General features: G+C 42.0%; 1 protein-coding gene across 1 annotated transcript; it reads right to left on the bottom strand.

Annotated features, from left to right (window-relative positions):
- Positions 1-681: 681 nt before the first annotated feature.
- EPYC (epiphycan) lies at positions 682-26,325 on the bottom strand. Its single transcript, XM_056847089.1, has 6 exons — positions 26,158-26,325; positions 7,899-8,052; positions 5,424-5,582; positions 4,949-5,151; positions 2,535-2,630; positions 682-942 (listed from the first exon to the last, which is right to left on the bottom strand). Exons 1-6 carry the CDS (start codon positions 26,323-26,325, stop codon positions 772-774), a joined length of 951 nt encoding a protein of 316 aa, XP_056703067.1. The 3' UTR covers positions 682-771.
- Positions 26,326-27,818: the final 1,493 nt, after the last annotated feature.

Genomic DNA, 27,818 nt, shown 5'->3' on the forward strand with positions numbered 1-27,818 from the left:
TGTTGATATCAAAATAAGTAAATAAAATACTCTGCCCAATTTCTAGAGTACTATCACTATTCATTCTCTTCTATGTTATCTGATAAATATTCAACACTTGAAACCATTTCACAAAATTGTTTTATTGTTGCACTAAGAGAACTGGTTAAGCAGAGATACAGAAAGCAGCGACTGGTGTTATTTACTATTATATGGCCCAGTTATTACTACAAAAGCATGGATATGCATAGTGTACATTTATATATGTGTGTGTATAAGAAACACATTTTCTCTCTGGTGCAAAACAATGTTCAGCATTTTACAATGAATGACCTGATCATATATGACACAAAAAGTATAGATAAGACTGGCACATATCAGGAATGGAAAATCTAGTTAAAATCCAAGATAGCATGAATCAGTTACTATTTACATACAGTTCTTATAAATTTGCCACTATCATTAATGTAGATAAAATTGCAAAAAGGAATAATAAACACCCAACTTTAATATTTCTGTTTACTAACCTCTTTTCTCATACTCACCAGCTACTCTGCACTCATTTTTATCTGCTGTGGATGGATACCACAAAGAAGCATTGTGGTCTTCACTAGAAAATGATCTTATATTAAGCATTGCACACTATGGATTGTGGTTACTTGCTCCATATTTTACATTAATGAACCATATTCCATATTTACGAGCTTTTAAAGTAGTATGTTTCCAAAAGCAATGACATGCTCATTTTCAAAAGAAGCAATTTTGCATGATATTTGTGATTACTGTCCAGGCTTAAAAAAGGCTTCCAACCGGCAAACGTGGTAGGCACATATAGGCATAAGGGGTTTTGCTCAGATTAATGGGGTTGCCATCTAACCTGATGTCTTCAAGAGTTTTACGGATGTAAGAATAATCTTTCATTTTGCAGAAAGTATCTTCGTGCATTTCTTGTATGTTGTTGTTCTAAAAAGAAAACAGGAACATATGTGAAGACTCCATGGTGATAAGCACCTAGTTCATGTCATCTTTTTTTTTCTTCAGTGAAGCCCAGCATTCCAATTTTCCTTATCATAGAATCATAGAGTTGGAAGGAACCACCAGGGTCATCTAGTCCAACCCCCTGCACAGTGCAGAAAATTCCAAACTTCCTCCCCCCTCCACACCCCCAGTGACCCATACTCCACGCCCAGAAGATGGCCAAGGTCCCCTCCCTTATGCCATCCAAAGCTGATATAACTCTCCATTGCTACAATTGTAGCGGGTCAGATAACTGAGCAACAAAACACTTGCCCTGCCACCTGAGGCATACACTCTTGAGGCATTTGAGGTATCTACACAATTCCTTGAGTTGCCTCTGAAAAGGTGCAGAACACGATGTGTGACTTCAGAGACCGCAAATGAGAAAATAATGAATGAACATATTCGTGCACAAGCTTATGTAAAAGTTTCCCCTGACTTGGCCTCATCTCAAATAATATAATAAAAAAGGAACCAAATTTTGGTGGACCTGACCGTGTGATAGCTGAGACTGGTGCACACTATAGACAAGGGTTACATTGGAATGCAATGGTTTACAGTAAGTGATGCACAGCTGTACATGAGAGCTGGCATGGTGTTGTGGTTAATGTATATCTGGGAGACCAAGGTTAGAATCCCCACTTTATAGAAACTTGCTGGGTAACCTTGGGCCTGTCACTCTCTCACACACTAGGTTACTGAGAGGACAAAATGGAGGAGGGGAGAGTGCTGCAGTAATAGCGTTGCCAACCTCCAAGTACTAGCTGGAGTTCTCCTGCTATTACAACTGATCTCCAGCTGATAGAGATCAGTTCACCAGGAGAAAATGGCCACTTTGGCAATTGGACTATATGGCATTGAAGTCCCTCCCCTCCCCAAACCCTGCCCTTCTCAGGCTCCGGCCAAAAAACTTCCCACTGATGGTGAATAGGGACCTAGCAACCCTATGCAGTAAGCCAGTGTGGGTTCCCCACTAGGGAGAAAAGCAGGGGATAATTATCTAAATAAAATTCAGATTTCCAAATGAAAAGACACATTCACTCGAGAATATTTTCAAATTTGAACTGCATTATCATTTCTTTTTCACTTAGGGGGATCCAAATTACGCTTTTAGATACTATGTGACAAACAGAGTATTTACAAGTTAAACCTCAGTTTAAGCATTCATAATGTAATGAAGGAGCACTTCTAAGTACAATTAAATCAATGAATTGTTTTGCTTAGCTCTGTGTTTGAATGTGGCCATAAAGTAGTCTCAGGCATGGAAGCTGTTTAATGCTTTAAAGCCTGCCTTGCATAAGCAATTTTCTTCATTCTTATTCCAAATTCCCCCTTCATTTTCTCTCTGATTTTCAAGGTCTCCTCACCCTTAACAACATCCTCAATTGCTTTCTTCATATGTGAATGTGTCGAACATTTCACAGTCCCAATGTCTTTGAATAACAGCCACAAGGTGAATCTACCCTGCTACTTAGTATCCTGTACTCTTGCTAGTAATCTGTAACACAATCTATATTTTATGGGCAATTGTAATCTACCTGGAGATGAAGAGACTGGAGACTTTCAGGGAGTGGAAGTGGAATATGATCCAGGTTGTTATTAGTGATATAAAGATGGTGCAGGTCAATCATATCCTGGAGAAAATAAAAACAAAATTATTTCCAGAAATACTATGGTGATTTTATTTAGTCTTATTCTGAGCCAGACATGAGTACAAATACGTATTTATAGGTAACATTTTAAATATACCATTCCTATCAAAGTTTTGGTGAAGTCCCTAAAAATGTTAGGGCCACAGTTGCAGAAAAACGTCAGCACAGTGGGTTTGCTTTGCTGGCTTAGACAGCTGTCTTTTGGTGTTAGAAAACAATGCTGGTCAATTTTGGAGGGTCTGTATTATGGGTTGGGTGGAAACCTTGTCCCCATTTAGGTATGCTAATGAAGGGAAACAGTGAGATAACGCTGCAGAGTTCAGGTTTTGTAGGGGGCTGTTTGCAAAAAAGGATTAGTGCTGAGGCTATCATGTGCGTCAGGCTTCTGGCTGGCTGTGATGAGGAAAATGACAACCATAACAATAAATACTGTTGAAATGGATGGCATACCAGGTTCCAGACAGTTCCTGTTAAACCCAGAACCCAGTGCCCTCAGAGCTAGGAGCACCAACTCTTCATCAGGTGGGTGCCCAAGATTGCCCCTTGGAGGGATCAACCATCCATATTGACATGCAGTTCCTTCAGCCACCCAGTTCCATAGCCAGACTGGCTGGACACTAGAGCTGTGCACCTTTTTTTGGGGGGGGGGGTATTTTTCAGGTTTGGATTTAATAAACCCGGAATTTTTTAAAAAATCCGAAAAGCCAAATCTAAAAAATTCAGCTTCCCCCCCCAAAAAAAAGCAAAACAAAAAAGCAAACAAACAACAGAATTTTTCAGGTTTAGTAAACCCGAACCCAAAAAATACACGCATACAAGCATACCTCAGAGATATTGCGGGTTCAGTTATAGAGCACACGATAAGGCAAATATCACAACAAAGTGAGTCACAAAAAATTGTTGGTTTCCAAGTACATATAAAAGTTATGTTTACACTATACTGTAGTCTATTTCGCATGGAATAGCATTATGTCTAAAACAATGTACTGTAATAAGAATGAAATAATTTGAAATATTGCGAGAATTGCCAAAATGGGACAAAGAGACATGAATTGAGTACATGCTGTTGGAAAAATGGCACCGATAGACTCGCTCAAAAACACAATATCTGCAAAATGCCATAAAGTGGAGTGCAATAAAATGGGGTATGCCTATACTGAGATTTTGCGGCAAGATACAAAAATATCGTAAATTAAGTAGGCCTTGAGAGAATGAACAGTGAATAGCAGCACAATAGGATTCCTACACTTTATTTATCTTGGAATGCGCTGAGGGAATTTGCAGTAAATAGATAAGCTGTGACGATATCATGGAAACTTTACAAGTACTCTAATTGCTAAAGGAGTGAAGCTCTGAACAACAGGATGTTCACAGGCAGTTCATCCTGTGAGGGAGGTGGAAATTCAATTGAGTTAGGATTAAATCCTGAAAAAGGGCCTGGGAATATGAGGATCAGGGTGCATGGGGTTAAGAACTGGAAATGTCAGCAGCAAATGGCTTTACTGGGTCGATATTATAATGTGGGGGGGGGGAACACAGTACATAGAACTCACTTTCCTGGTACCAAGCTGTATTTCAAACATAATCTTGAATTTTGACCTGAAAATACTTGCTGGTGTTAAACATACAAAAATAAACATAAGTGTACCCACAGGGCTCTGATACCAAAGTTGGTCACATTGTGGCAAAGTAAAGATAATTTTAAATTCTTTTTGCTGATATCCAGGGTTTAACTTAAACTTTTCTTTCTTATTTCTCAATTTCTCAAAGTATTTTCAGTATCTGAGGCAGCAAATCCAAAGTGCACTCGATTCATTTACACACACATACATGTGTTATAGTCCCATCAAGTTACTTTCAACTTATTTCGACCCTAAGAATTAATGACCTCCAAAACATCCTAATTAACAGCCTTGCCCAGGTCTTACAAACTGAAGGCCATGGCTTCCTTTATTGAGCCAGTCTATCTCATGCTAGATCTTTCTCTTTTCCTACTGCCTGCTTTCCTACACACACACACAAATGCCCTTGGATATGGAGCACAACCCACCAATATATTTTCCTGTTCAAGCATTGTTAAAATGAAGAAATCTGCATAGGAGCACTAGGTAAACTTTCAGCAAACCATGCAGCATAAGTTCACCTCTGTCTGGATTCCACTCTGCCATCCTCATTAGCACCCAAAGATCACTGCTGGATGAAGCTGCTTTCCCTTGCCTCGCAAGAGTACCATCTGGAGTTCTGTTGTGCTTCTTTGGCATAAATGTTTCAAGAAGTGAACAATCAAATTGCAAACTCACTTTGAAAGCTTCCTGTTTTATGCCTTTGCGACCGAGCCTGTTGTTACTAATATCAATGAATGTCAACGTTGGGGGTAATTCCGGCAGCTGCCTTATCTGGTTATCTCGGAGTATCAGTTCCTGAAGGTGAGGCAGACTCCTGAAGGCATCTTCATCAATTTGAGATATTAAATTAGAAGTCAAGTCAATCCTCTTTAAGCTGTCTGGCAGGGGAAAATTAATAACACAATATTATGATAATAAAATTAAAGAGAACTCTTGATTGTATTTCTGCCTACATAAAAAAAGAAATTAATAAAAGCTACCACCATTTATATAGACATAAAGAGTATTAATCTTCATTATTTAACAGGTTATTAATTTTCAGTCTAAAATGTATATTACCAAGCAGATTGTTCAAGATAAATAAATACTTCCATAGCATGTACTAAAATAAAAATGATAACCAGTTTTCAGTCAGCACTGTCATCCATACTTAGGTTAGCAAAGTCATCCCTGTTGACTTTTTTGATTCTATTATAGCGGGAGTAGAAATGGGTGGTTTGCTTGGGCAAGGGTGGAAGAGCTTCAAGTTCACGGTCATCACAGTACACAGAAGTACCCAGACAAGTGCACAGCAGGCAAGTTGGAAGGCCTAGAACATGGAATGGAAAAAATGACAATTTACTTTTGGACACAAATACACATATATTACACTCACCTGTAAATTGCACTCATCCAAATAATGGCCCTGTTTCAAAAAGTGTGGAATGAGATCTGAGTATACAGCTATTTATTTTGCTGTCAGCTCTGAAAACATACAAATACTCACAGACTGCAGATCAGCACTTTACAATCAGCCTTTTGAACTGCCAGGATACCCAATTTAAAATTTCAAAAAGCATTTTAAAAAAAAATCTATTTATTGTAATAGACTGATGGCAAACTTGAACTGCCAAGGCATCGAAGAGACATATAAAAGGTTAATAAGACAATTACACTGTTTGTAATTTTTAAATAACTACAGAATTTGCTGTAAAGTTCCTTGGGCACGCAGAACTATATTGCAAATGGGCTCCCATGTTCATTTCCATGTGAGGAATGCAATTTCAATCCCCCCCTTTTAAAAAAAGGCTTAATGTTGCTTACATTTAGTTATGAAGCATGCTTTTAGTTACGCCAACATGCTTTTTTGATGATTTTTGAGGAAATTGAACTTTTTTTCATAGAGACCTCAATTTCCTTAGAATTGTTTTAAATTATAACTTCTGACTCAGACAATGGTACCAAGAAATCTTTCTGTTACTGTTAACCTCTAAAGCTGGATGAAAGCTGTGGACTATTACTAGGGTTGCCAACCTGCAGGTACTAGCTGGAGATCTCCTGCTATTACAACTGATCTCCAGCTGAGAGAGATCAGTTCACCTGGAGAAAATGGCTGCTTTGGCAATTGGACTATGGCATTGAAGTCCCTCCCTTCCCCAAACCCCACCCTCCTGAGGCTCCATCCCCAAAACCTCCCGGTGGTGGTGAAGAGGGACCTGGCAACCCTATTACCTAGAATATCCCAACTGCCACTGAACAAACATAAGGTTTTTAGTAGCACATGTGTTAAAATAATTAGGGTATATGTTTCAATTTTCACATGTCTTTTTTCATAGAAAACACAGTAATAATTAATAGAAGTACCATCTACAGTGAATTTGAGAATGGTTTTTGAAAAGAAATGGGAGAAATATCAACATTTTATAGAAAAAGTAGAAAGGCATTGGAAAACAATTAATTGCTTTTGAATAAAAGCTGATACTGCAATTGCATCTTTGGGACAGGCATATAAGAAGTTGGTAAACATAACATTACTAGTAAATGGCCCATGGGCCTTGACATTTTGGGGGAGGAGGAAGGCCAACCCTTTCTATAACCCAGTTCCCTATTCCTTTCATTCTAGCCTGTGTCCTCTTCCTCACTTTCCACTTCTTCTTTACTCTCTCCACCTCCAATTTCAACATCACCTTTCTTCCATCCCTTCTCTCTTTCTCCAGCTCTTCCTTTCCAATAGAGAGGCAGTCAACAGAGGCAGCAGGGGAAGTATCTAAGCTGGAGATCTCCTGCTCTTTCAACTGATCTCCAGCTGGTAGAGATCAATTCACCTGGAGAAAATGGCCGCTTTGGCAATTGGACTCTATAGCATTGAAGTCCCTCCCCTCCCAAACCCAGTCCTCCTCAGGCTCCATCCCCAAAAACCTCCTGCCAGTGGCAGAGAGGGACCTGGCAATCCTAGGTCTGATTCAGTATAAGGCGGCTTCATGTGTGTTCATGTGTGGATAGGAATGCAGAGTAAGGTCATACCAAGGGGGAACGGGAAAAGATAATTTAAACTCAGGACACAAGGAAGAAGCCCTCTTTCAAATGGAGCAGTCCTTTGGATGGACACAATCATTAAGGACTAAGATTTTATCTAGGGACTCCATCCTGTCTCCTACAGCCACTTGCCTCTCAACTGATTCAGAGCACCCTAAGTTGCACACCAGTTCCTTTGGGGAAAATACAACCTAATCAGAGGAGGTTGGAGCCAGGTAAATTTCTGTTGAGAGGAAGTTCAACAGTCTTGGTGCTATGACAGAGAAAACTCTGTCTTCGATGTTTCCAGAGCAGGACCTCTGAAGCGCCTCTTAACTGATGTGTATGATTATATGGTTGAGCAATCCTTTAAATAACCTTTAATATAACTAAGCTCTGCAGGCATGAGTTGCAGGCATTTCTGGAACTTTACTATAATGTGAATGTAATTATTCAATTCCTCATTGTAAAACTAAGAGCATTTAGTATGAGATAAAAAGATAAAGTGAAAATGCAGAAGATACCTGGAGGCCCACTGGGTAGCTAAAAGATCATGATGGTTGGAATTAACGCCCCCAAATCTGGCAGACCAAAGAGAATATAATTATGCCCCAATTTCCTTTTTACAAACCTTCATGTGTATGTGGACCAAGAACTCCAGGCCCATGAGGTGAAGAACCATCAATAAGTTTGGGTGTAGATGCTTCTTCTTCAGGTTCTTCTGGCAGTGGTAAAGGCACATAAATTTCTCGAGTTATAGATGGTAACACTGTTCCAATCTCTACCTAAAAAGAAAGAAACACGTACATATAAAGGGAATATTGTGGCATGAGATGTCTGCATTAAGAATGGTTTGCCATTAATTCATATTAAAAGCTTGACTTGCAGTTGGGGCAATGCTATGACTCTAAGAGATAGGAACGTAAATGAAATGCTCAGATTCATCAGTTCAATGGGGGTGGGGGTAGTTTTGAATAGCTTCTTTATACTGCAAGATGGATCTTCACTGTCCTGGTTTCTTTTGTGACTTTGGCTGTCCCCCTACTGGATTATTGTTGCTGTAATAATGGCTAGTGATATTTGTCTTTCCTCAGAGGCAGACTGAGTACATTCTTGTGATCTGTAAAAGCATTTTTAAAGTATGCTACTCTATACTGGGTTATGATGGATTGTTTTATAATGGAGATCGTGGTTTCACAAAGCAAATAATTGTAATTTTCTTAATAAGAGTTCTAGTCTTCCATATAATACTTAGCGACAAGGGCCATTTATTCACATGACCTGTGTATTAATAATTAAGTGCAGTCAAGTCACAACTGACTCATGGCAACCTTTTACAGGGGTTTCAAGTAGGGCTATCAATTCGGTTCGGCCCGAACTGAAACAGCCGAATTTCCCCTGATTTGGCGGTTTTTAGTTCGGGACGAACCAAACTCAAAAATGGAGGGAAACCTGGGGAGCCGAATTCAGCGAGTTCGGGGGTTCACGAATAAATTCGGCAAATTCGGGGCGTCAGTAAGCAGCATAACCGTCAGTAAGCAGCATTCTCCTCCCCGGGCCAATCGGTGGCCAAGCTGGGTCTTCTTCTGGCCAATCAGTCAGGATTGAGTACTGGAGGAATCAGCTGCTGCGCGGCCCGGCTGGGGAGAGAGAGTGAGAGAAATCCTCATGGGGGGTGCTTGTGCACTTTCGCTCCTTTCTGTGGCTGCAGGGGGCACATTTTTGGGGGTAGAGACCCCAAACTTTCAGCATAGCTTCAGATGAGCCTTCTTAAGAGACCCCCCAAGTTTTGTAAACATTGGGTCAGGGGGTCCCGAGATATGGGCTCCACCCCTTTTCCCTCCCCCCTTTTCCATTTCCATGGCTTCAGGGGGGGTGCTTTTTTGGGGGTGCAGCCCCCAAACTTTCAGCATAGCTTCAGACGAGCCTTCTTAAGAAACCCCCCAAGTTTTGTAAAGATGGGTTCAGTGGAGGCAGAAATATGGGCTCCCCCTTTTCTCTTTCTGTGGCTGCAGGGGGTGCATTTTTGGGGGTGCAGCCCCCAAACATTCAGCATAGCTTCAGACGAGCCTTCGTAAGAGACCCCCCAAGTTTTGTAAACATTGGGTCAGGGGGTCCCGAGATATGGGCTTTCCCCTTTTCCCTATTGGGATGAATGGATCACCCGATACTGTACGCATCTCCAGAGCGGCAAAACCTCCCGTGCTTAAATGGAATCATATTGGATTACCCAGTCCTCCCAGCCCCTCCTGATGGAACAGAAGACAGCCACAGTAAGACCCCTTTGGGGGCTTTAATCTATAATTTTTCTCCTGTGTGTGTGTGGGGGGGGGAAAGCAGAGTCTGTGTGTGTGTGGGGAGGGAGCAGTTTCTGTGGGTGGGGGGGGAAGCCAAAGGGGGCTTTTGCCGGTTCTGCCTGGGGTGTGTGTGCCCCCTCGAGTCTCTCTCTCCCTGGTTTGAGGGGGGGCTTCAGTTGTGTGTCCTCAGGTTTTCCCTCATTCATAAGATCGGTTAGGTCTAGTTTGATGCTTGCTCAAAACTGGTTTTCAAATGGTTACTTAAAGAATGCATTTGCCTGGTCCCGGGTCTGATGCAAAAGGGGAAATTCCACCCCCTCCTGCTCATTATGCATAGCTAGCTGCCTCTGTCCCTTTCCATGGTTTGCAAACTCCCAGGTGTCAGGTGTTGCTTTGCATGGTTGCAAAGGTGTTGCTTTGCAGTTGTGGGTGTTGCTTTGCAGTTGTGTTGCTTTGCAGTGTTGCTTTGCAGTTCTGTTGCTTTGCAAACTTCTTAGCACCTGCCCCGCCCTTGCTCTCAGCTGTTTGTCGGGGCTGGGAGCTTTGTGCATGGGCGGCAAGCTCTGCTCAGAGATGCACATTAAGGGTGGGGGCCCTTTTGGGGTCCATATCTCAGCCCCCCCTGACCCAATCTTTACAAAACTTGGGGGGTCTTGCAAGAAGGGTCCTTTGAAGCTCCGCTGAAAGTTTTGGACCTCTACCCAAAAAAATGCCCCCCCTGGAGCCGCGGAAATGCACGGTTGTGTTTTTAATGGCTGTATTCAGCAGAATTTTTTTCCCGAACTTTGAATTCGCACCGAATTGCACGGACCCGAAGTGGGGGAATTCGGACATTGGCATATCCTGAATCCAGACGGGCCGAATTCGGCCGAATCCAAACTATACCGAATTTTTTTTTCAACAGCCCTAGTTCCAAGGCAACAGGCAAACAGAGGTGGCTTGCTACAGCCTTCCTCTGCATAGCAACCCAGGTCTTCCTTGGTGGTTTCCCATCCAAGTACTAACCATGGCCAATCCTGCACGCTTTGACAAGCTTTGGCTAGTCTGGTCTATTCAGGCTGCTAATTTGTGTATTACATAACTTTTATTTATATAACCCTAGCATTGTAATCCATTGTAAAAAAAATCTTACCCAGCATCGACTGGTGAGCTCCCGTTCTAAAATGCAAAATTCTTCATTAAAGAATTAATAACTCTTCAAAAATACTCTTCCGCTTGCTACACTACTTTTCTTTCTCCATGTAATGATTATACTCTTGAATCATATTTGTACAATAGGCAGGGCTGGACTCTGGATCTCTCTTCAGTTCTTAGTTGGATTCTTCTCCCATACAACCATGCCATTTTCTGACAACAAACACCATACTTATGTAGACTGTGTTATTCAGTTACATTTACATAAACTCATTATCTACCTTGATTTTTTTTAATTTTCTGAAGAGCTCAGGAAAAAGTAAATTGACCTCTTCACCTCTGTTGATCCGAACAGCTACCCAGTGAGGCAGATTAAGGCAGAGTGAGAGGCCCTGCCCAAAAGTGAGCTTTGTGGCCATGTGGGGATTTCATTCCAGGTCTCTGAGGTCTTAGCCTAACACTCTAAACCTAACATCATACCGGTTCTCTCTTTGTGTTACTATCATTGTTACAGCACATGGCTAACATAATTAGCCCAAGATCTAGAAAAGGGGGCTTTGGGCTTGAATTTCTGAAACTGCAGCTCTATGAGCTGCATGGCAAACTATTTCTTTGACTGTCAGTGCCATCCTAAGCACAGTTGACTTCAACTGATTTAGAAGGGTATAACTCTGCTTGGGATTGCACTGTGCAGAAACTTCTGAAAGCAATTTGTGATGTGGCCCTGTTCAAGTTAAAAAAAAAATTCCACTTAGCACACCTGTGGCTTTGGAGTCACAAAAATTCGCTCTTTGGAACTTTGGTTTACATATATACGAAAAAGACAATCCCAATAAGAGATGGGGGGGTCACAATCCTGTTCCACCACTAGATGGCACATATGCTCCAGAGCACAATGTTACAGTTCATTGTCCATTTTCCACATGTCTAAAGCAGACACATGTCTCAGTCACTTCATTTAGCAAGAACAGATTTTGCATACAAGTTTGATTGGTGAAGCTTTCTTTCTCACCAATGCTACATTAACCAATCTGGATAAATGTGGCAATCAATTCTATACAAAGGAAGGATGCTGTGAAAATTGAGTTTGTTCAGAATATGGTATTGCATACAGATATAGAGTTGGTGAGAGAAAGTCGACTTTTAATAAATACTATGATTGTCAAACTTTTTCAAGTATCTAAGGCACTGGTTCCCAACCGGGGGTCCGTGGACCCCCAGGGGTCCGCGAGAACTAAATTAAGGTCTGCGAAACAAAGTTATAAACTCATAATAAATTAATATTTTCAATTAAAAGTTCTCTATTATAAAAATATATATTCAAATATTATTCTAAGTTTAATGTTTAACTACAGTTATGATTAAAGTTTATTTTCAAATTCTCTGAATTTTTATTTTGAACCTTGGGGTCCCTGCACCGAACAAAAAAGTCCTAGTGGTCCCTGGTCAAAAAAAGGTTGGGAACCACTGATCTAAGGGGATTAACGCATGGGCAGAATGTTCTTGGTTCGCTCCTCCCTTATCTCACAATATTTTATTCCGAGACTGGATAGTCAAACGCATGACGCTAGTCCATCCCACTATAAGTTCGAAGCAAGTAGCTTCTGGAGGCTCCCCGTGCGTTTGAGCCACCCATATAATGTGGGATAGTAGTGGAGTGACCGCCGTGTCATTGCCCAAGGATTGGCTGAGGGGTTATCCAATCAAAGGCCGATTCTCCCCCTTTTTTTTCTTGGGACACCAGCGTTCCGGTATACCATCGTGACGGTGTGAAGCACCCCCCCTACAGGGCTGGTCAGGGGGGTGTCTGTCTGGCCTGGAGGGGGTTGGGGCTTGAAGCACCTCTTCAGCCTCAGACCAGTCCGAGGGAGAGTCTGAGCTTTCCTCTCCCTCGGAGGCTACCCGGGTGGCTCTATGCTCAGCCAGCCTGGGTCACAGCCTGCTTCCTCCCTGGCTACTCTTCAGGCCAGAGAAGCTCCGCCCCTTCCACCCTCTGCCCTCCCCCCGGAAGTCCATAAAAGGAACTCTCCTTCCCCATCACGTCACTTCCCTTCCTAGCCAGCAGCGCGGCTTGCACCTGCCCTGCCCTTGCTCACCAGCAGCTCAGCTGTTAGTCGGGGCTGGGAGCTTGAACAAAAGGAGGTTAGTAGCGAGCTAGTCATGTGATTACACGCACGCCGGCGTTCCAGTAATGTAGCGAAATAAAAAAAGTAGCAGTTTAGCACTGAAAAGATTGCTAGAAACCAGGGATTGCTTAACCTGGTTTTTTTTTTTTTTTTTTGCTTAAATCATGCCTAAGGTGGGTCCGATGTGCTGCCCTCAGACGGTCATGTGTTTAGACCACGGGAATTCGCTACTTTTAAGGCACAAAGGCAAGACAAATTGGCCATGCGTTAAACCCCTAAATGTCTGAAAACTTTCTGTAGTTGTGTCTGCAGGACACAACAATGTAAATATTCAGAATCAACAATATTCCAACAATAAATGGGAATGTTGCTTGAAAAGTATTGAAGACTTAGAGCTAAATAGTGAGGTTTGGGCCATGGGCAAGTCATTTCCAGTCATCTTGACCTACCACTTCTATATTTCTGAAGCTCAAACAAGAGAAAAAGTAAGGTACCAATGTAATAATAATGCTTACTTATGATTATTTTATTATAACCTGCTTTTCTCCCTAATAGGATACAAAACAGCTTATCACCTCCCTTCCTCCACTGTATCCTCACCACAACAATCTTATGAGGTAGGTTAGGCTGGGAAATTGTCATGTGCCCAGAGTCACCCGGTGAGCTTCCATGACAGCGGACCAGGCCCTAGCCCAACACTTTAACCACTACACCATGTCAGCTCTCAATAATATTTCATTGGGTGGTTCTAACTTTGGACAAAGCTATATACTATGTCCGACACATGCTGGGTCATGGGTGTGCAACCAGACTCACAGTCAAACATACATTGGGGAACTCACCTTAAAAAGGGTTCATTTGCTTGATAGGGGTTGCCAACCTCCAGATACTGGCTGGAGATCTCCTGCTATTACAACTGATCTCCAGCCAATCTCCAAACTTCACAATGATTGTCTATGGAAGGGGGGGTCACTCCTTTTGAACCCATACAATCGGACCCCCTGACCCAATCTTCACCAAACTTTGGGGTTTGTGCAAGGACAGTCCCTTCAAGCTATGCTGTGAATTTGGGGGGTCTGCCTTGAAAAATGATTCCCCCAGGACCAAATTTTTTAAGGAAACCCAAAAATAAACCGAATGCCCAGATTTACTTGTATGGGTATTTGGCATATTTCAGGTTTCCCGAAAAAAATCAGGCCCAATGAACCTGAACCCGAAATAGACCAAAAATGTTTTGCACAACCCTACTGAATGGCAGATCTAAAATATAGCAACCAAATTCACCCCACCTGTTTAAAAAAAAAACAAAAACATCTTGAGTTGAATTCCATATAAGAAGCTTCAGAAATCCGTACCATACTTTTATGCTTCTATAAGCTTCAACAGGTGTGATAGGTATCTTGCAGCTTTCAGTGCTGGCAAACTCCTCAGAAGTTCACGTCTAACAATAATGTGGAAGGAATATTTAGATTCACTTGGCTCAACTCAAAGCACTTATATTTTAAATGCTGTTTTAATGTCTTGAGGGGACCCTTCTTGCAAGAACCCCCAAGTTTTGTAAAGATTGAGTCAGAGGGTCCTGGGCATGAGCCCGGCTGCTGTGCGGTCCGGGGAGAGAAAGAAAGAGTGTCTTTGTGTGTGAGAGAGAGATCCCCATGGCAGCCGAGACCCCCAGGCCGGAGTAATGGTACGGCCCAACTGCTGAGACCCTTCTTGCAAGAACCCCCAAGTTTTGTAAAGATTGTGTCAGAGAGTCCCGAGATATGCCCCCCCCATCTGCCCATTGGGATAAATGGGAGCAGGCGATCCTTAATGTGAATCTCTACAGAGCACCCCTCCTTTGGCTCCCCCCCCTCACACACACACACAGTAGAAGCCAGTCCATGGCTTCTAAGAGCAGATGTAACTATGCCAAAAGTGCATCCAACAACACTCAAAGCGTAAGTAAACAGCGTAACTAGCATGGGTAACGTATCTTTTCATTTCAACACAGCCAAAGTGCATCTCATAAGGCTACTAGCGACCCGCGCAAATTGCATGTTTTCAGGATTGATAGATTTCATGCTGCTGGATTCAAATCTTCCACAGCAACAATCACACTCGCAAAGAGGAGATCAAGCCCCCCCCCTGGCACAGGCAACACCCCCAAATCATACTGGCAAGGAGGAGATCAAGCCCCCCCCCAGCAGAACAGCCCTCCCCCCCAACCAGAAGACACAAATTCCAAATGAAGGAGAAGAACAGCCCAGCCAGAGGGAGACTCACTAACATGGGATGCACTAAAACGAATGACAGGCTAGCCCATTAGACAACAGAAGTGGCTGCACAGTCCATTGGAAACAATAGCAGCCAGCCGAGAGAGACTCACTGACCCACAGTTAACTCCAGACAAAGTTGGCAACTGATGAAAACAGCAGAAAGCACAGTCCCACACAGAGGCAATCAAACCCACCTCACTTTGGCTTTCCCCCTCACACACACACAGAATCTGCTTCCCCCCAACACACAGGAAAAAAGTTATAGATAAAAGCCCCAAAATGGGTCAAACTGTGGATGTCTTCTCTTCCAGCAGAAGCAGGGGGGTCAGGAAGAGTAATCCATACTGATTCCAGCAAGCAGCAGGAGCTGCTCAGGATCTCTCATGACTCTCTGGCCATTTGTGCATGGGAGGTTTTGCCTTGGATTTGCCACTCTGTAGAGATGCACATTAAGGATCGCCTGCTCCCATTCATCCCAATGGGCAGATGGTGGGGACCCCATATCTCAGGACCCCCTGACCCAATCTTTACAAAACCTGGGGGTTCTTGCAAGAATGGTCCCCTCAAGCTACCCTGAAAGTTTGGGACCTCTACCTCCAAAAATCCCCCCGGAGCCGTGGAATGCCGCCAATGTGCTTTAAGTGGCTTTCTTCCTGTGGGCGATTTTGGGGGGAACCCCTTACGGGCCCCATATCTTGGGACCCTCTGACCCAATCTTTACAAAACTTGGGGGTCCTTACAAGAAGGGTCCCCTCAAGCTACCCTGAAAGTTTGGGACGTCTACCTCCAAATATGCCCCCCGGAGCCGCAGAATGCCGCCAATGTGCTTTAAGTGGTTTTATTCCTGTGGGTGATTTTGGGGGGGACCCCTTCCAGGTCCCATATCTCGGGACCCTTTGACCCAATCTTTACAAAACTTGGGGGTTCTTGCAAGAAGGGTCTCGGCAGTTGGGCCATACCATTACCCCGGCCCGGGGGTCTGGCTGCCTCGGCAGTTGGGAGAAGGCTGTTGTGGTTGCCTTGGCAGTTGGGCCGTACCATTACCCCGGCCCGGGGATCTGGTTGCCTTGGCAGTTGGGCTATACCATTACCCTGGCCCGGGGGTCTGGTTGCCTTGGCAGTTGGGCCGTACCATTACCTCGGCCCGGGGATCTGACTGAAAGGCAAGCCGACAAAAAAATGTGCACACACCCCCACACAGGGATCTCTCTCACATACACAGATGCTCTTTCTTTCTCTCCCCGGGCCACGTAGTGGCTGGGCTCACGCACTCACCCGCGACTGATTGGCCAGAAGAAGACCCAGCTTGGCCACCGATTGGCTGCAGGAGAATGCTCCTTCAGGGGCACCGAATTTGTACGAATTTATTCGGCGTCCGCCCAAACTCGCCAAGTTTGGCTCGTCGTTTTCCCGCCTTTTTTGACTTTGGTTCTATCCAAAGTAGAAACCGCCGAATTGGGGGAAATTCAGCTGTTTTTCAGTTTGGGATGAACCGAATCGACAGCCCTACCTGGGATGCCAGTCCAGGGGAGGAGCCGCCTTTAGGCGGCCTCCTAAGCTCTTTCAGGCTGAGAATGCCCCCTTTCCCCTCACCTCGATGTACACCACCATTTTAGGTGGCATATCCCCGTGGAACCCTATGGAGTGGTTCCACAGGGCTTGAGGGTAAGAGCAGCATTTTGGCTTTGTGGGGAGGGGGTTGAATCCTCCTTTGAAGGAGGCATGGCAGCACTGCCTCCAGCCACCGGCTCCACCCTTCCCCTCGGGAATGGGCTGCCCTTATGCTAAGTTGGTTAACACATGGAGCGAATGGGAAGCCACAGGCATCAGACCCTCCTGGGTAGGGGGGTAGTGGTAAACCTCTTAATTTATTCCAGACCAGCACCAAAGTTTGAATTACCTATGTCCAGGTCTTCTGTATGAAGTTGAACAATAAAAGGTTCAAGTTTACTGCTTGTGACCAAAGGCTCTTACAAAAAGTGGACTAACATCACTATAAAATCATGTAACAATCTTTGATAACATTTACGTTTACATTACAGCCATTTAATTTTGCTTTCATAACCATGAAGCTACTGAGGAAACAATTCATGGAATATCTGTATCTGATGAGATGTCACTTCAGTTCCTGTCCCTCTAGGGTGGCAAGAGAAAGGACAGAGACATGTGGATTATAACAACACATTGTTCCCATCTGTCATTTTAAAAAGGGAGACGGTTCATGAAAAATGGACTTGGGGACAAATCAAAAGAAGACCTAAAGAGCACAGGAAATCAAGGCAGATGTTTTCTGCATGGTGGAAGCCTAGAGGGAGGGATATGTTCCAGACATATGGGCCCAGCGTTAGTATCAGGCCAAAGTGTTAGCATATGCATGTTGCACATGGCAGCCTATTAACTGGAGTGGTAGGCATCCTGAACAAGCTATTTTTGATCAGCTCAGTATTGGAAAATATTACTGTTTCAACCAGAGATTTTGAGCAGCAACACTTTCATTGTAGTATATTTATAAAACATCGTACAGATGGACAGGGATCAAAAAAGAGAAAGGTAATATTTATACCCTTTCTGGGTTTTGTAAAAGGGTCTATAGTGGTACTTTATATGTAGACTATTAAGTAGTACTTGTGTTTCATTGGTATTTTTTTCTTTATCCATGTTAAACAGCTACATTTATATCAAAGCTTTAGCATCTTTGGGGCAGTGTACCCATAAAATCAGGTTCCTCCTTGTTCTTACTGCAGCATCATACCTGTAGCAATAGCACAACGCCCACATCCCTCTTTAAAGAGGAACATGATTCTACTGAAGAAAAACAGCAAACAGAAGGGTTCATGGTTGTCATCTGAAGAGTGCACCCTCCTCACAAGTTGTGCACCACTTCCACCATATGGGAATCCTTATAATGTCTATTCTGTGGGCAAGGGCCTTAGTTACTCCTTGGGAATGCAGTGCAACTCCAATACAATCCTTCCAAAATGAAACTCTGCAGAAGCCTTTGCAAAGCATGACAATCAATGCTATTATTCCTGTCCATTGCATCTCAAACGTCACAAGTAAAACAGTTGCAAGAATGTTGCTTAGTCTTAGTCTTGTGGACATAAATCCAATAGCAACTGGTTAAAATACAGTTAAATATCCTACTATGCAGTAACATACTGAGGACATGTGGCCTATTGGTAAAACATCTGCTTTTCATTAGTATTTTCCTAAGCCATGCACTATTCCTCCTTTTTATATATTTGATCCATCAAACAAGACCTTAACAACACAAAGATGTTTCTGGTTTAGTAAATGAACAAAATGGCTCTTTATCTTACACATATTTGTTTGTTCTTGGCAACACTTTAATGATCAGGTATTTGATATGGACAGGAAAAAACAACATATCTGATTTTAAAAAAATTTCCCTTCCTTTTTTTGTGTTCATTTCCATTATTAGTCTAAGCCAGAATTTCTTCAAATAATGTGAGTTTAGAGAAAACCCTGTGGAACTCTCCATTGAGTTGCACGGGGCTACACCTGGCTTTTTGCAGGCATAAGTTGGTGCCTGCACAAAGGGGCATTCCTGAGCTGAAAGGGCTTAGGGAGCTAACTAAAGTCAGCTCCGCCCCCGGGAACACCTACTTTGATGCCAGCACGAGGCCTTGCTCTGAAAAAATGCTGCTGGCGAGGCTGCGCCAGCGCCTGCAGCTTACACTGCCACATGGCTCCCCATACCCAGCATAAATGGCTGAGGATTGCACTGAATGTTGGAGCATGGAGCATGGCATCATAGCTACACAGAGTGAATGCAGAAGAGAACCAAAAGTTGCATTCTTCCATAGACAAAGCATTTTCACATGCTGCTTCTAACTGGCAACCCAATGTAATTTGTAGGGACTTTGCTCTTCCCTGTTCTCAAGGATCTTGAGCAGAGTTTATAAATAATTGCCTCTTTTCAGATTCATGGCATACACTCTGTCCTCCTCCTTAGGCCACTGAAGCACACAAAAGAGGGAAATGACATATGGTTTAGTTATGAGATTCGAATCTGATATTAAAGTATGTCACATTAGACATATGCTTGTCACCCAATTAGAGAATCACCCAATTCGAATAGATGTTCTTATTAGACTTGAATGTGCTATTCCTGAATTGCAGAAAGATGCACTCAGAGACCTAATGCTTGGCAGGCATTGTGCAACCTCAAGAAAGCCATGGAAATGCTTTCTCCATGACTCCTAAATTGCAGGATAATGGAAATGTGTACCCAATGAAGTTAAAACCTCCTCCCTTTTCTTCCCTCATTGGAAGTGTCATTGCAATATGATCTGATAGAAAGTAGTGGCGGAGTCTGATTAGGTTATGAAATATAATTTTGCAATTGCTTTCTGTTGAAATCAGTATGTTTTGATTTAAGTTGGATCTAATTGTTTTCTTATTGATCATCATATGGAGTTAGGGAACTTACTGATTTGCTATAGAGGATTTTTTTAAACTGTCGACTGTGCATTAATTATGCTTATCAAGATGTGTAGAGCCGTTCTTCACACATGAACTTGCCAGACTCTGAGGCGCCAGCCTGCTAATCGGCTATTTCCGCCAGTCCTCAGCAACGCGGACCTTCTGAACCTGAAAACTGATTGACAGCTCGGCTCTCACAAATGCCTGGAGGATGGAGTGACCCCTTTGTGGGCCCATAAAATTGGGCCTCCTATCCCAAACTCCCCCAAACTTTGGTGTCTATTTAAGGAGAGTCCCTTGCCGCTACACTACAAATTTGGTGACTCTACCTCAAAAAATGCCCACCCCCCGAGAGCCTTGAAAATAAATCCCATAACTATAATGGATCCATTTGGGGGGGGGGGGGAGAACCCAGAAATAAACCCAAATACTCATTTACCAGTATGGGTATTTGGCTTATTTCAGTTTACCCCAAAAAAACCTGGGGCCAATAAACCTGAACCCAAAACTTACCTGATGTGTTTTTTGTTTTTTGCACACCCCTAATCAGGAGCTCTCTTAGCCAATCGCCACTGAAGACAAGCCCCAAAGCAGGAATTTCTAAGGCCCGTGTCTGCTTTTCTGGGAAGATTTAGGGACACCCCCCCACAGGAACTCCTTAAATAGTAGTAATTAAAGTGGATGCCCAGCAGGAAGATGTGTGTCTCAAAGCAGTTGGGATGATTGATTCATCACATCCAAGCACACACACGCTTTTTTTTTTTTTTTTTGGGAAAAATTAAAAATATTTACAAAGATTGCAGTGATTGGGTGGTGGTGGTAGTTTTCTGCTAAGGAAACCTTCCATACTTTGTGAAAGTGTAATGTCTTCTGCCTTATTGTATTAATATTCAATCACAATAAAACAGTTGGAAGCTGAAGATTCAAAGCAGGTTGTTTTATTGGCCAATACACAAGATGCTGGTGAAAACTGCCTAAAGCACAGAGCAATTTCCACGCACATCAAAGGATTGCAAGCATGGATATAGACTTTGATGATGGGTGGTTACAGAAGCATAATACACACGTAAGACTGAACTGTCCAATAAACCTTTTGGACGTATAAGCAATTATTTGCATATCCAATAGAAAATGCTCTTCAAGGCGTTGCCTAATGGTTAATGAGAAGACACAACTTCACATTCCAGAATGACACTTCTTGTCTTAAATCAAAGCTCCAGGCTTAATTAAGGAACCTGCCTGTACTAAGAGGGAATGATCTCACCTAGTCAGCTACCTGCAAATAGTTGCAGGTCACTCTGATCCAATTCCCTTACAGTAGGAAATGTCTGTTGACCAAAGAATACAGGTTACCCATAATGCAAAGTGATTCTAGATCTGTACATAAGAATATATATATGTGTGTGTGTGTTATGCTATGTGAATATGCATATATGTGACAGCATATATGTTTTCTCTATAAACTAAGTTAATTAGGGCACTACAAAAGGAGACAGTAGACTACAACAAGGAAGGATGGCAAATGCAGCTTTTAACATTAAAGTTAAAAAATGTGGTCATTCACTATAACAGTACATAAACTGAATGTAGCCAGAACTTTTTTTTTTTTATGCCAGCAGCCGGCTCTCTCCTGCCAGGCTGCCACCACTCCCTCCAATAGGAAGCTACAGAGAGAAGTGTGCTGAGGGGCACACAATTAGGGGTGTGTAAAACTGAGTCCCTTTCTCCATTGGACTTGAAACTTAGGAGACCTTTAGATCAGAGGGAGGACTATGTTCTGGGGAAATGTGGTGACATTGTCTTTAAAAACAGCAACATCAGACCCTCAAATGGGTTGCTCCACTGAAAATAATGGCCCCAAAATTCCAGAACCCAGAAACACACAAACCATGCATTTGAATCCAGAACTGGTACTGTCCTACCCCAAAATCAAGAATAAATGGTAAAATGTTAACTCTAACATTATAACAAAATTTTTCTTGAAGTACACCCCTACTGGCACACCTATTTGTTCCAGAAGGAGTTTTATGTAGTTATATTTACACTGATTCCTATTGTTAATTTGTTTTGACATATTGCACTTAATATTTAACTCTGAATAGGTTCATTTTGTGACTGTAAGTTGCCTTTAGTGTTTTTTTTATTAAAAAAAAAACAAAGAAACTGGCAGAGGATATATTACCTAAATAAGTCATAATGCTTTTAAATGTAATGTCTATTGAAGGCCCAGTTATATATTACAAGTGAAACTGCAAAAATAAAATATTATCACAACAATTAATAATTGCAAACATTTTTGCAATTATTAATTGCAGTGATAAATTACAATTGCCTATCACATTATACACTCCTTTCCATTCAACTTTACTCAGCTAAGTGGACATTTTTTCAAAGTGGATATTATTTCAAAGCAGGCTGCTATTTTGGTTTTGCTGGTGAAATGGAATTTTATTTTGAAATGGTTTCATGTGCGGTTTCTCTTAAGTGCCTGTTGACCTACTCTGGTAAAACCTCCAATCTGAGACCCAGAAAGTCTCAACAGTTACATATTCATATAATACCTCTTGAAAATTTAAATTATTCGGTGACAGCAGACACTATGTAAACAAGTTCTAACCTGACTGCAGAAATTAGCCTCTCTGGTTGATGGTCATGGAAGCTTATTTTTCTTCCCTGGCACTCAGTTTTTCCCCTATTAGCTTTGGCAACAGAAACCACAGACTAATGGGGAGCTGTGTCATCCAAAAGGAAGCGTATTGACCAGCATTCCAACATTACAGATTTTGGTAATGTATCTTCTGAGTAATGTTTTTAATTGTTAAAATAGCTGTTCCTTTACATTCACTGTAATGTATAAATGCAAACTTGGTTCATTTACTTGTCAATGTAATATATAAACAATCAAGTCAGTTAGACTCAAGTAACTCATAGTCACATGATTTCCCCCCCCCCAGATCAAGCTAGCACAACAGTTGAGGTCATCCCCCACAATCACTCAGCTCAGATGGCTGCTGGAAGTGCTGTAAACAGTCATTTGGGTTACGGTTGCCTCTTCTCCACCGGTGGGAGGTTTGGGGGCGGAGCTTGAGGGCGGGGTTTGGGGAGGGGACTTCAATGCCATAGAGTTTAATTGCCAAAGCAGCCTTTTCTCCTAGTGAACTAATCTCTATCGGCAGGAGATAAGTTGTAATAGCAGGAGATCTCCAGTTAGTATCTGGAGGCAACCCTAATTTGGATGAATCTGAGTCAGAACTGAATTGGCTGGTTTTATTTCATAAAAGTTTTGGGGGAAAACCCAACAAATACCAACATTATTTCTTCCTCTTCCCTGCTCTTGACTTTTCTGGACTCATATAGTAGGGAGAAGGCTCCTGCTTGAAACAGGGCAGAAAGTAATAGCACCAGGGTCCTCACAAAAGTGTCCATTGATTTCCATGCATGTATTCCACCTGTACCCCCAAATTCTGAGTTCATCTTCTTGCTCAAATAAAAGCTTTCAACAATCGTTCAAACATGGAAATTAAGTGAAATTTATGCACCATGACATAATTGGTATCAATGACTGCTTTTATATTTTGTGATGTAGAACTGATTTTTTTTTAAAAAAATATATGAATTGTATATATTTTGCCTGGAATGATTGTTCAGCAAATGATTGTGTTTAAGTCAGCGTTTTGATCAGAGTGATGATACTAGGATTTCCATTCCCTTTTAATATTCTAAATATGCAAAATCTCAGAAGCCTGAGTATTTATTTCCAAATTACCCCAACTCAAGTCTCATTTCGAAGATTATTTCTGAGAAAGATTAATAACTCCTCTGCTTTCACTGATTAGCATTTATTCTTGGATAGCCAACTCCCTTACCCACCATCTTTGTTCTTTAATTTTATCTCATTAATCTAAGGACTGCTTCTATGAGAATAAACACAGGGTATTTCTAAGATAAACTGAGACTTGATCTGATACAGCACATAAAACGTTAAGCTGCAACTTATAAAGTATTTTGTGGAACTGTGAGCTTTTGAAAGAACTAGCTTACTTCACCAGAATCAGGCACAGATAATGTGATGGGTTAAAGGACAGTGAATGAAAACCACAAGTGAAGTCACTTGTTTTTATTTAAATATTTATATGTTATTTTCTCCCAAATGGGTACCCAAAGAAGCATCATTCTCTACTCCTCCTCCAATGACCCTGTGAGGTAACCTAGGCTAAGAGTAAGTGACTGGCCAAACGTCACCCAGCAAACTTCCATGGTAGAGTGGGGATTTGAACCAGAATCTCCAAGGTCCTTGCCCTACACTTTAACAAGTATGTCCCACTGGTTCTAAGGTAAAACAATTTACTTCAGTTTTCTTACAGGAGGTAAGACAACTAAGGTGCATTAATTTTCTATTATTTTACTTCAATTGTTAAAGTTCAAAGGAGGAAGTTTCACACTCTGTTTCAACCCATGTCTTTGTTCCCAAGTTTATACTCCTGACCAGCACTTCAAATTCTATTTCATCCGTTTTGGGACCAAGTCAAAGGTGTGAAAGCGGAATTCCTTCACCACTCCATTCTGTGGGTATGTATTTCATCATGCTTTCTGCCCAGAATGCTATTTTGGCAGTCTTCATGTCTCTTGCTTTGAATGTGATGCATTAACAATGTCCCTTCTCCAATCATTTTCTAGCAGCAACAGGCTAATGTGGGTAAATTTCTGGAATATGTCTGCTACGCTACACCCAATAAGAGAGAAATGCTTATGACACAAAAAAATACTACATTTTCAAGCTGAACTCAAAGACATATAAAACCTTTAACGCAAATGAACAGAGTCAGCTAAAATTGTACTCCTTCCTAATCCCTTTCTCCTGCTGGACCTAACCATATCTTCCTTGTTCTTGTGTTTATTTTCTTTGCACATTTCCTTTTTCCTGTTGTCTCTGCTCTGAAACTGCTGCATAAATTATCTCTCTACTTGAATGACATCTTTTCTTTGCTTAAGGCTCTTCTCAACAATAAGCTCCCTTGGGATGGAAGTCTTTCAAAAAAAAACTTTCAAGTTCCTGGAATTTGAAGTTACAGGAGAAATGAAAGCCAGACATTCACCTCAGCTGTACATTTATACAGAATAGTACATAACTTCCAAAACATTCACCTCTAGTAATATTGCCTTTGAATAATTAAAATTAATCCACACTTCAATTCAGAGCTGCTAATTTCCCATTTAAAAGGATTATAGTGATACCAGAATGCAGTTTACAAGAGGTGAGGCTGAATTTCTTCTGTACAATGCAGACCTATACAAAATGTAAACACTCCTTCGCACCTGAGAGATGGCTCAAACATATATTTTCAGAGAGATGGGGTACATAATATATTCATACAAAACTACTGACTTGGATAAATGTGAGATTTATTTAATGTATTTAATGCTTTAAATAATGTTGAGAAATATTTTATGCTTTAAATAACCTTTAAAAAACCTTGAAAAATACCTGAGCTTCTCTTGTATCTAATGTAAGAAACATGTTCTTAGAGGGCATCAAATTCATGCTCACATCAGTTGCTTTGCATGAATGGGCCAAGTGTAATTTTCTTCTCCATATCCTCAGTCATAAAGAAGAACTTTCAAAAAGTTGTGAACCTACACTGATGCTGGCATTGCCAACTTCCAGGTGGGACCTGGATATCTCCTAGAATTATAACTGATCCCAGTCTACAGTTCCCCTGAAGATAATGGCTGCTTTCTACAGTTCCCCTGAAGATAATGGCTGCTTTAAAGGGTGCACTCTGTCATTATACCCAGCTGAGATCCCTCCCCTCCATAAATCCCACTGTCCCCAAGCTTCACCCCTAAAATCTCCAGGAATTTCCCAACTGAGAATTGGCAACCCTAACTGAAGCTACATTTTTGATTCAGTACAACAGAAATGGAACTGATTGTTAGCTTCTGCATGCTGTTATACATTTTACTAAAGCTGGAGATTATAAATCTTTTTCTGGATTTTAGGCTTGCTTAAATTTGAGAAGAATTGCTTACTATCTGTTTGTATTCTCCAGAGGGTTGCAATCTAACTTAGTCATGATGAGAATACATATGTGGTCAATTAAAGGCGATGAGATTTAACACACATTTTGATTTAAAGCACTTTGCTGACCATCCCTGTGAGTGTCTTTGAAATGATGTGGAATTGCGTCTTCCTTTTGTCATGACCAAAACTGGCTATTTTTGCTTATATAACTGGATTGCTAGTTCCATTTTAAAGTTATGTTTTACAGAACAACCACTAGAGTTGTGGGGTTACCAATCTCCCAGTGGGGCCTGTTCTTTGAAATGATATTGAAAAATATATATTTAGAGATAAGGTTACCAGTCTTCAGGTGGTAGCTGGAGATCTCCCGGAATTACAACTGGTCTCCAGGTAAAATAGATCAGTTCCCCTGCAGAAAATGGTTGTTTCATAAGGGGAATTGTAAGGGGAATTCTATGGCATTATACCCCACTGAGGTCTCTCCCCTCCCCAAATCCCGACTTCCCCAGGCTCCACCCCAAAAATATCCAGAAATTTCACAATCCAGAGCTTGCAACCCTATTTATAGATTGCACAGTACAGGAAGTCAAATATACCACTGAATTACCTGTGCCTGATCAACCGACAGATTTTCATCATAGTCATATAGGTTATCCAGATCTTCTAAAGCAATGTCATATGTTTCAGAGTCATAAATTATGGAACTCATTGTAGGAGCAGCCACAATAATATCAAAGGTTATAAATCCCACAAAAATGCTTGCCAACAACTTCATTCTTCAATCTTGTTCTAGTAAAAGAAAGCAGAAAAATATGATTAAAATCTAGTGGGGAAATTATGTAATTTTAGATGTACAATATTTAACAATTTTAACTAGAACTCTGATAATTACAGAGTTTAAAAATAATTCTGTGTTTGCATAAAGCATAACCAGTCATTTAAGCTGACAAGTGAAAAGCAGGAGAAGGACAAAATTTCAGAGGCAAAGCATTTCTAAATCTTGGACAACTCCCGTTCCTGAACCTCTCTAGTGAATTTTTACAAGCCATGAAATAAAACAACATAACCAACAGACACAAGCAGTTGGCTTCATTTTACCAAGAGAAGTAATCTCTTTCCAAATTGTGTTACTATTAGAGTGGCCCAGTTTTCCACCTGTAGGGATGGATTTTGTTCCTTCTGATCAGGAGCCAGATGAAGTCTCCCCCTCCTGCCCCATAATTGTGGGAATAAAGGAGAGGCTGATTTTTAACTGTTCACTGCCTTTTGCTGCAAGGTGCCTTTAAAAGTTTAGCAGGCTCTCCTTGCCAGCAGTTTTTAACTTTCGCATTCATGGGAAGGGCGAACAGCCATGACCTCATCCCTGCCTGGCCATGCCACCAAAAGAGAAAAGGCTGGTCAATGACAAGGATTGCTGTGGGGTAAAGTGGGGAGAGTCTTGCCTTGCACAGTGCAGGCAAGAAGAGTCTCACCTCTGACAGGTGAAGCAAAATGAGCAGAGTTTGTACTTGCTTGGGGCTGGCCTGGGCAAGGCGGGGAGAGTCTCAGCTCAGGACTTGCCTGGGCAAGGGGAGGAGTAACATCTCATGACACAGGCTGGGCTGGGCAGGGTAAGGTCACTCTCACCTATGGTTGCCAACCTCCAGGTAATAGCAGAAGATCTCCTGCTATTACAACTGATCTCCAGCTGATAGAGATCAGTTCACCTTGAGAAAATGGCCACTTTGGCCATTGGACACTATGGCATTGAAGTCCCTCCCCTCCCCAAACCCTGCCCTCCTCAGGCACCCGCCGATGGTGAAGAGGGACCTAGCAACCCTACTGGTGGCCTTAATGGCAGTCCACCACTGCCTGGGTAGATGCACTCTACTGCTTTCCAGATATACATGGGCCCTACTCCTTTCCAGATGCATGTCTTTCAAGATTTGGAAACTATAGTTCATGGGTCCCCAATGTGGTGTCTGTGAGTGCCATGGTGTGCATAACACCTTTTCTGGTGCCTGCAAAGTATTTTTAGGAAGTGAGTGGGGCAGGGTAGGGCTTTTGCCCAGCAAGGCATCTGATTGGCTATTGGAGATTTGAATGGCTGTGCAGATTTTTTTTAATGTTGCTTTGGCAGCAGCTGCCACCACAGCACAGGATATACACCAAGCATGACTGAAGTTAAGCTGCAGCAGTTTTGTGGCTGGCTCCATCTTTTGTTGCTGTGCTCATCACACCATGTCAGAAATGTGCCAGCAAGCACCAAAAGGTTGGGGACCCCTGCCG

This window comes from Euleptes europaea, chromosome 3, assembly GCF_029931775.1.
Source record: "Euleptes europaea isolate rEulEur1 chromosome 3, rEulEur1.hap1, whole genome shotgun sequence".
Classification (NCBI taxonomy): domain Eukaryota; kingdom Metazoa; phylum Chordata; class Lepidosauria; order Squamata; family Sphaerodactylidae; genus Euleptes; species Euleptes europaea.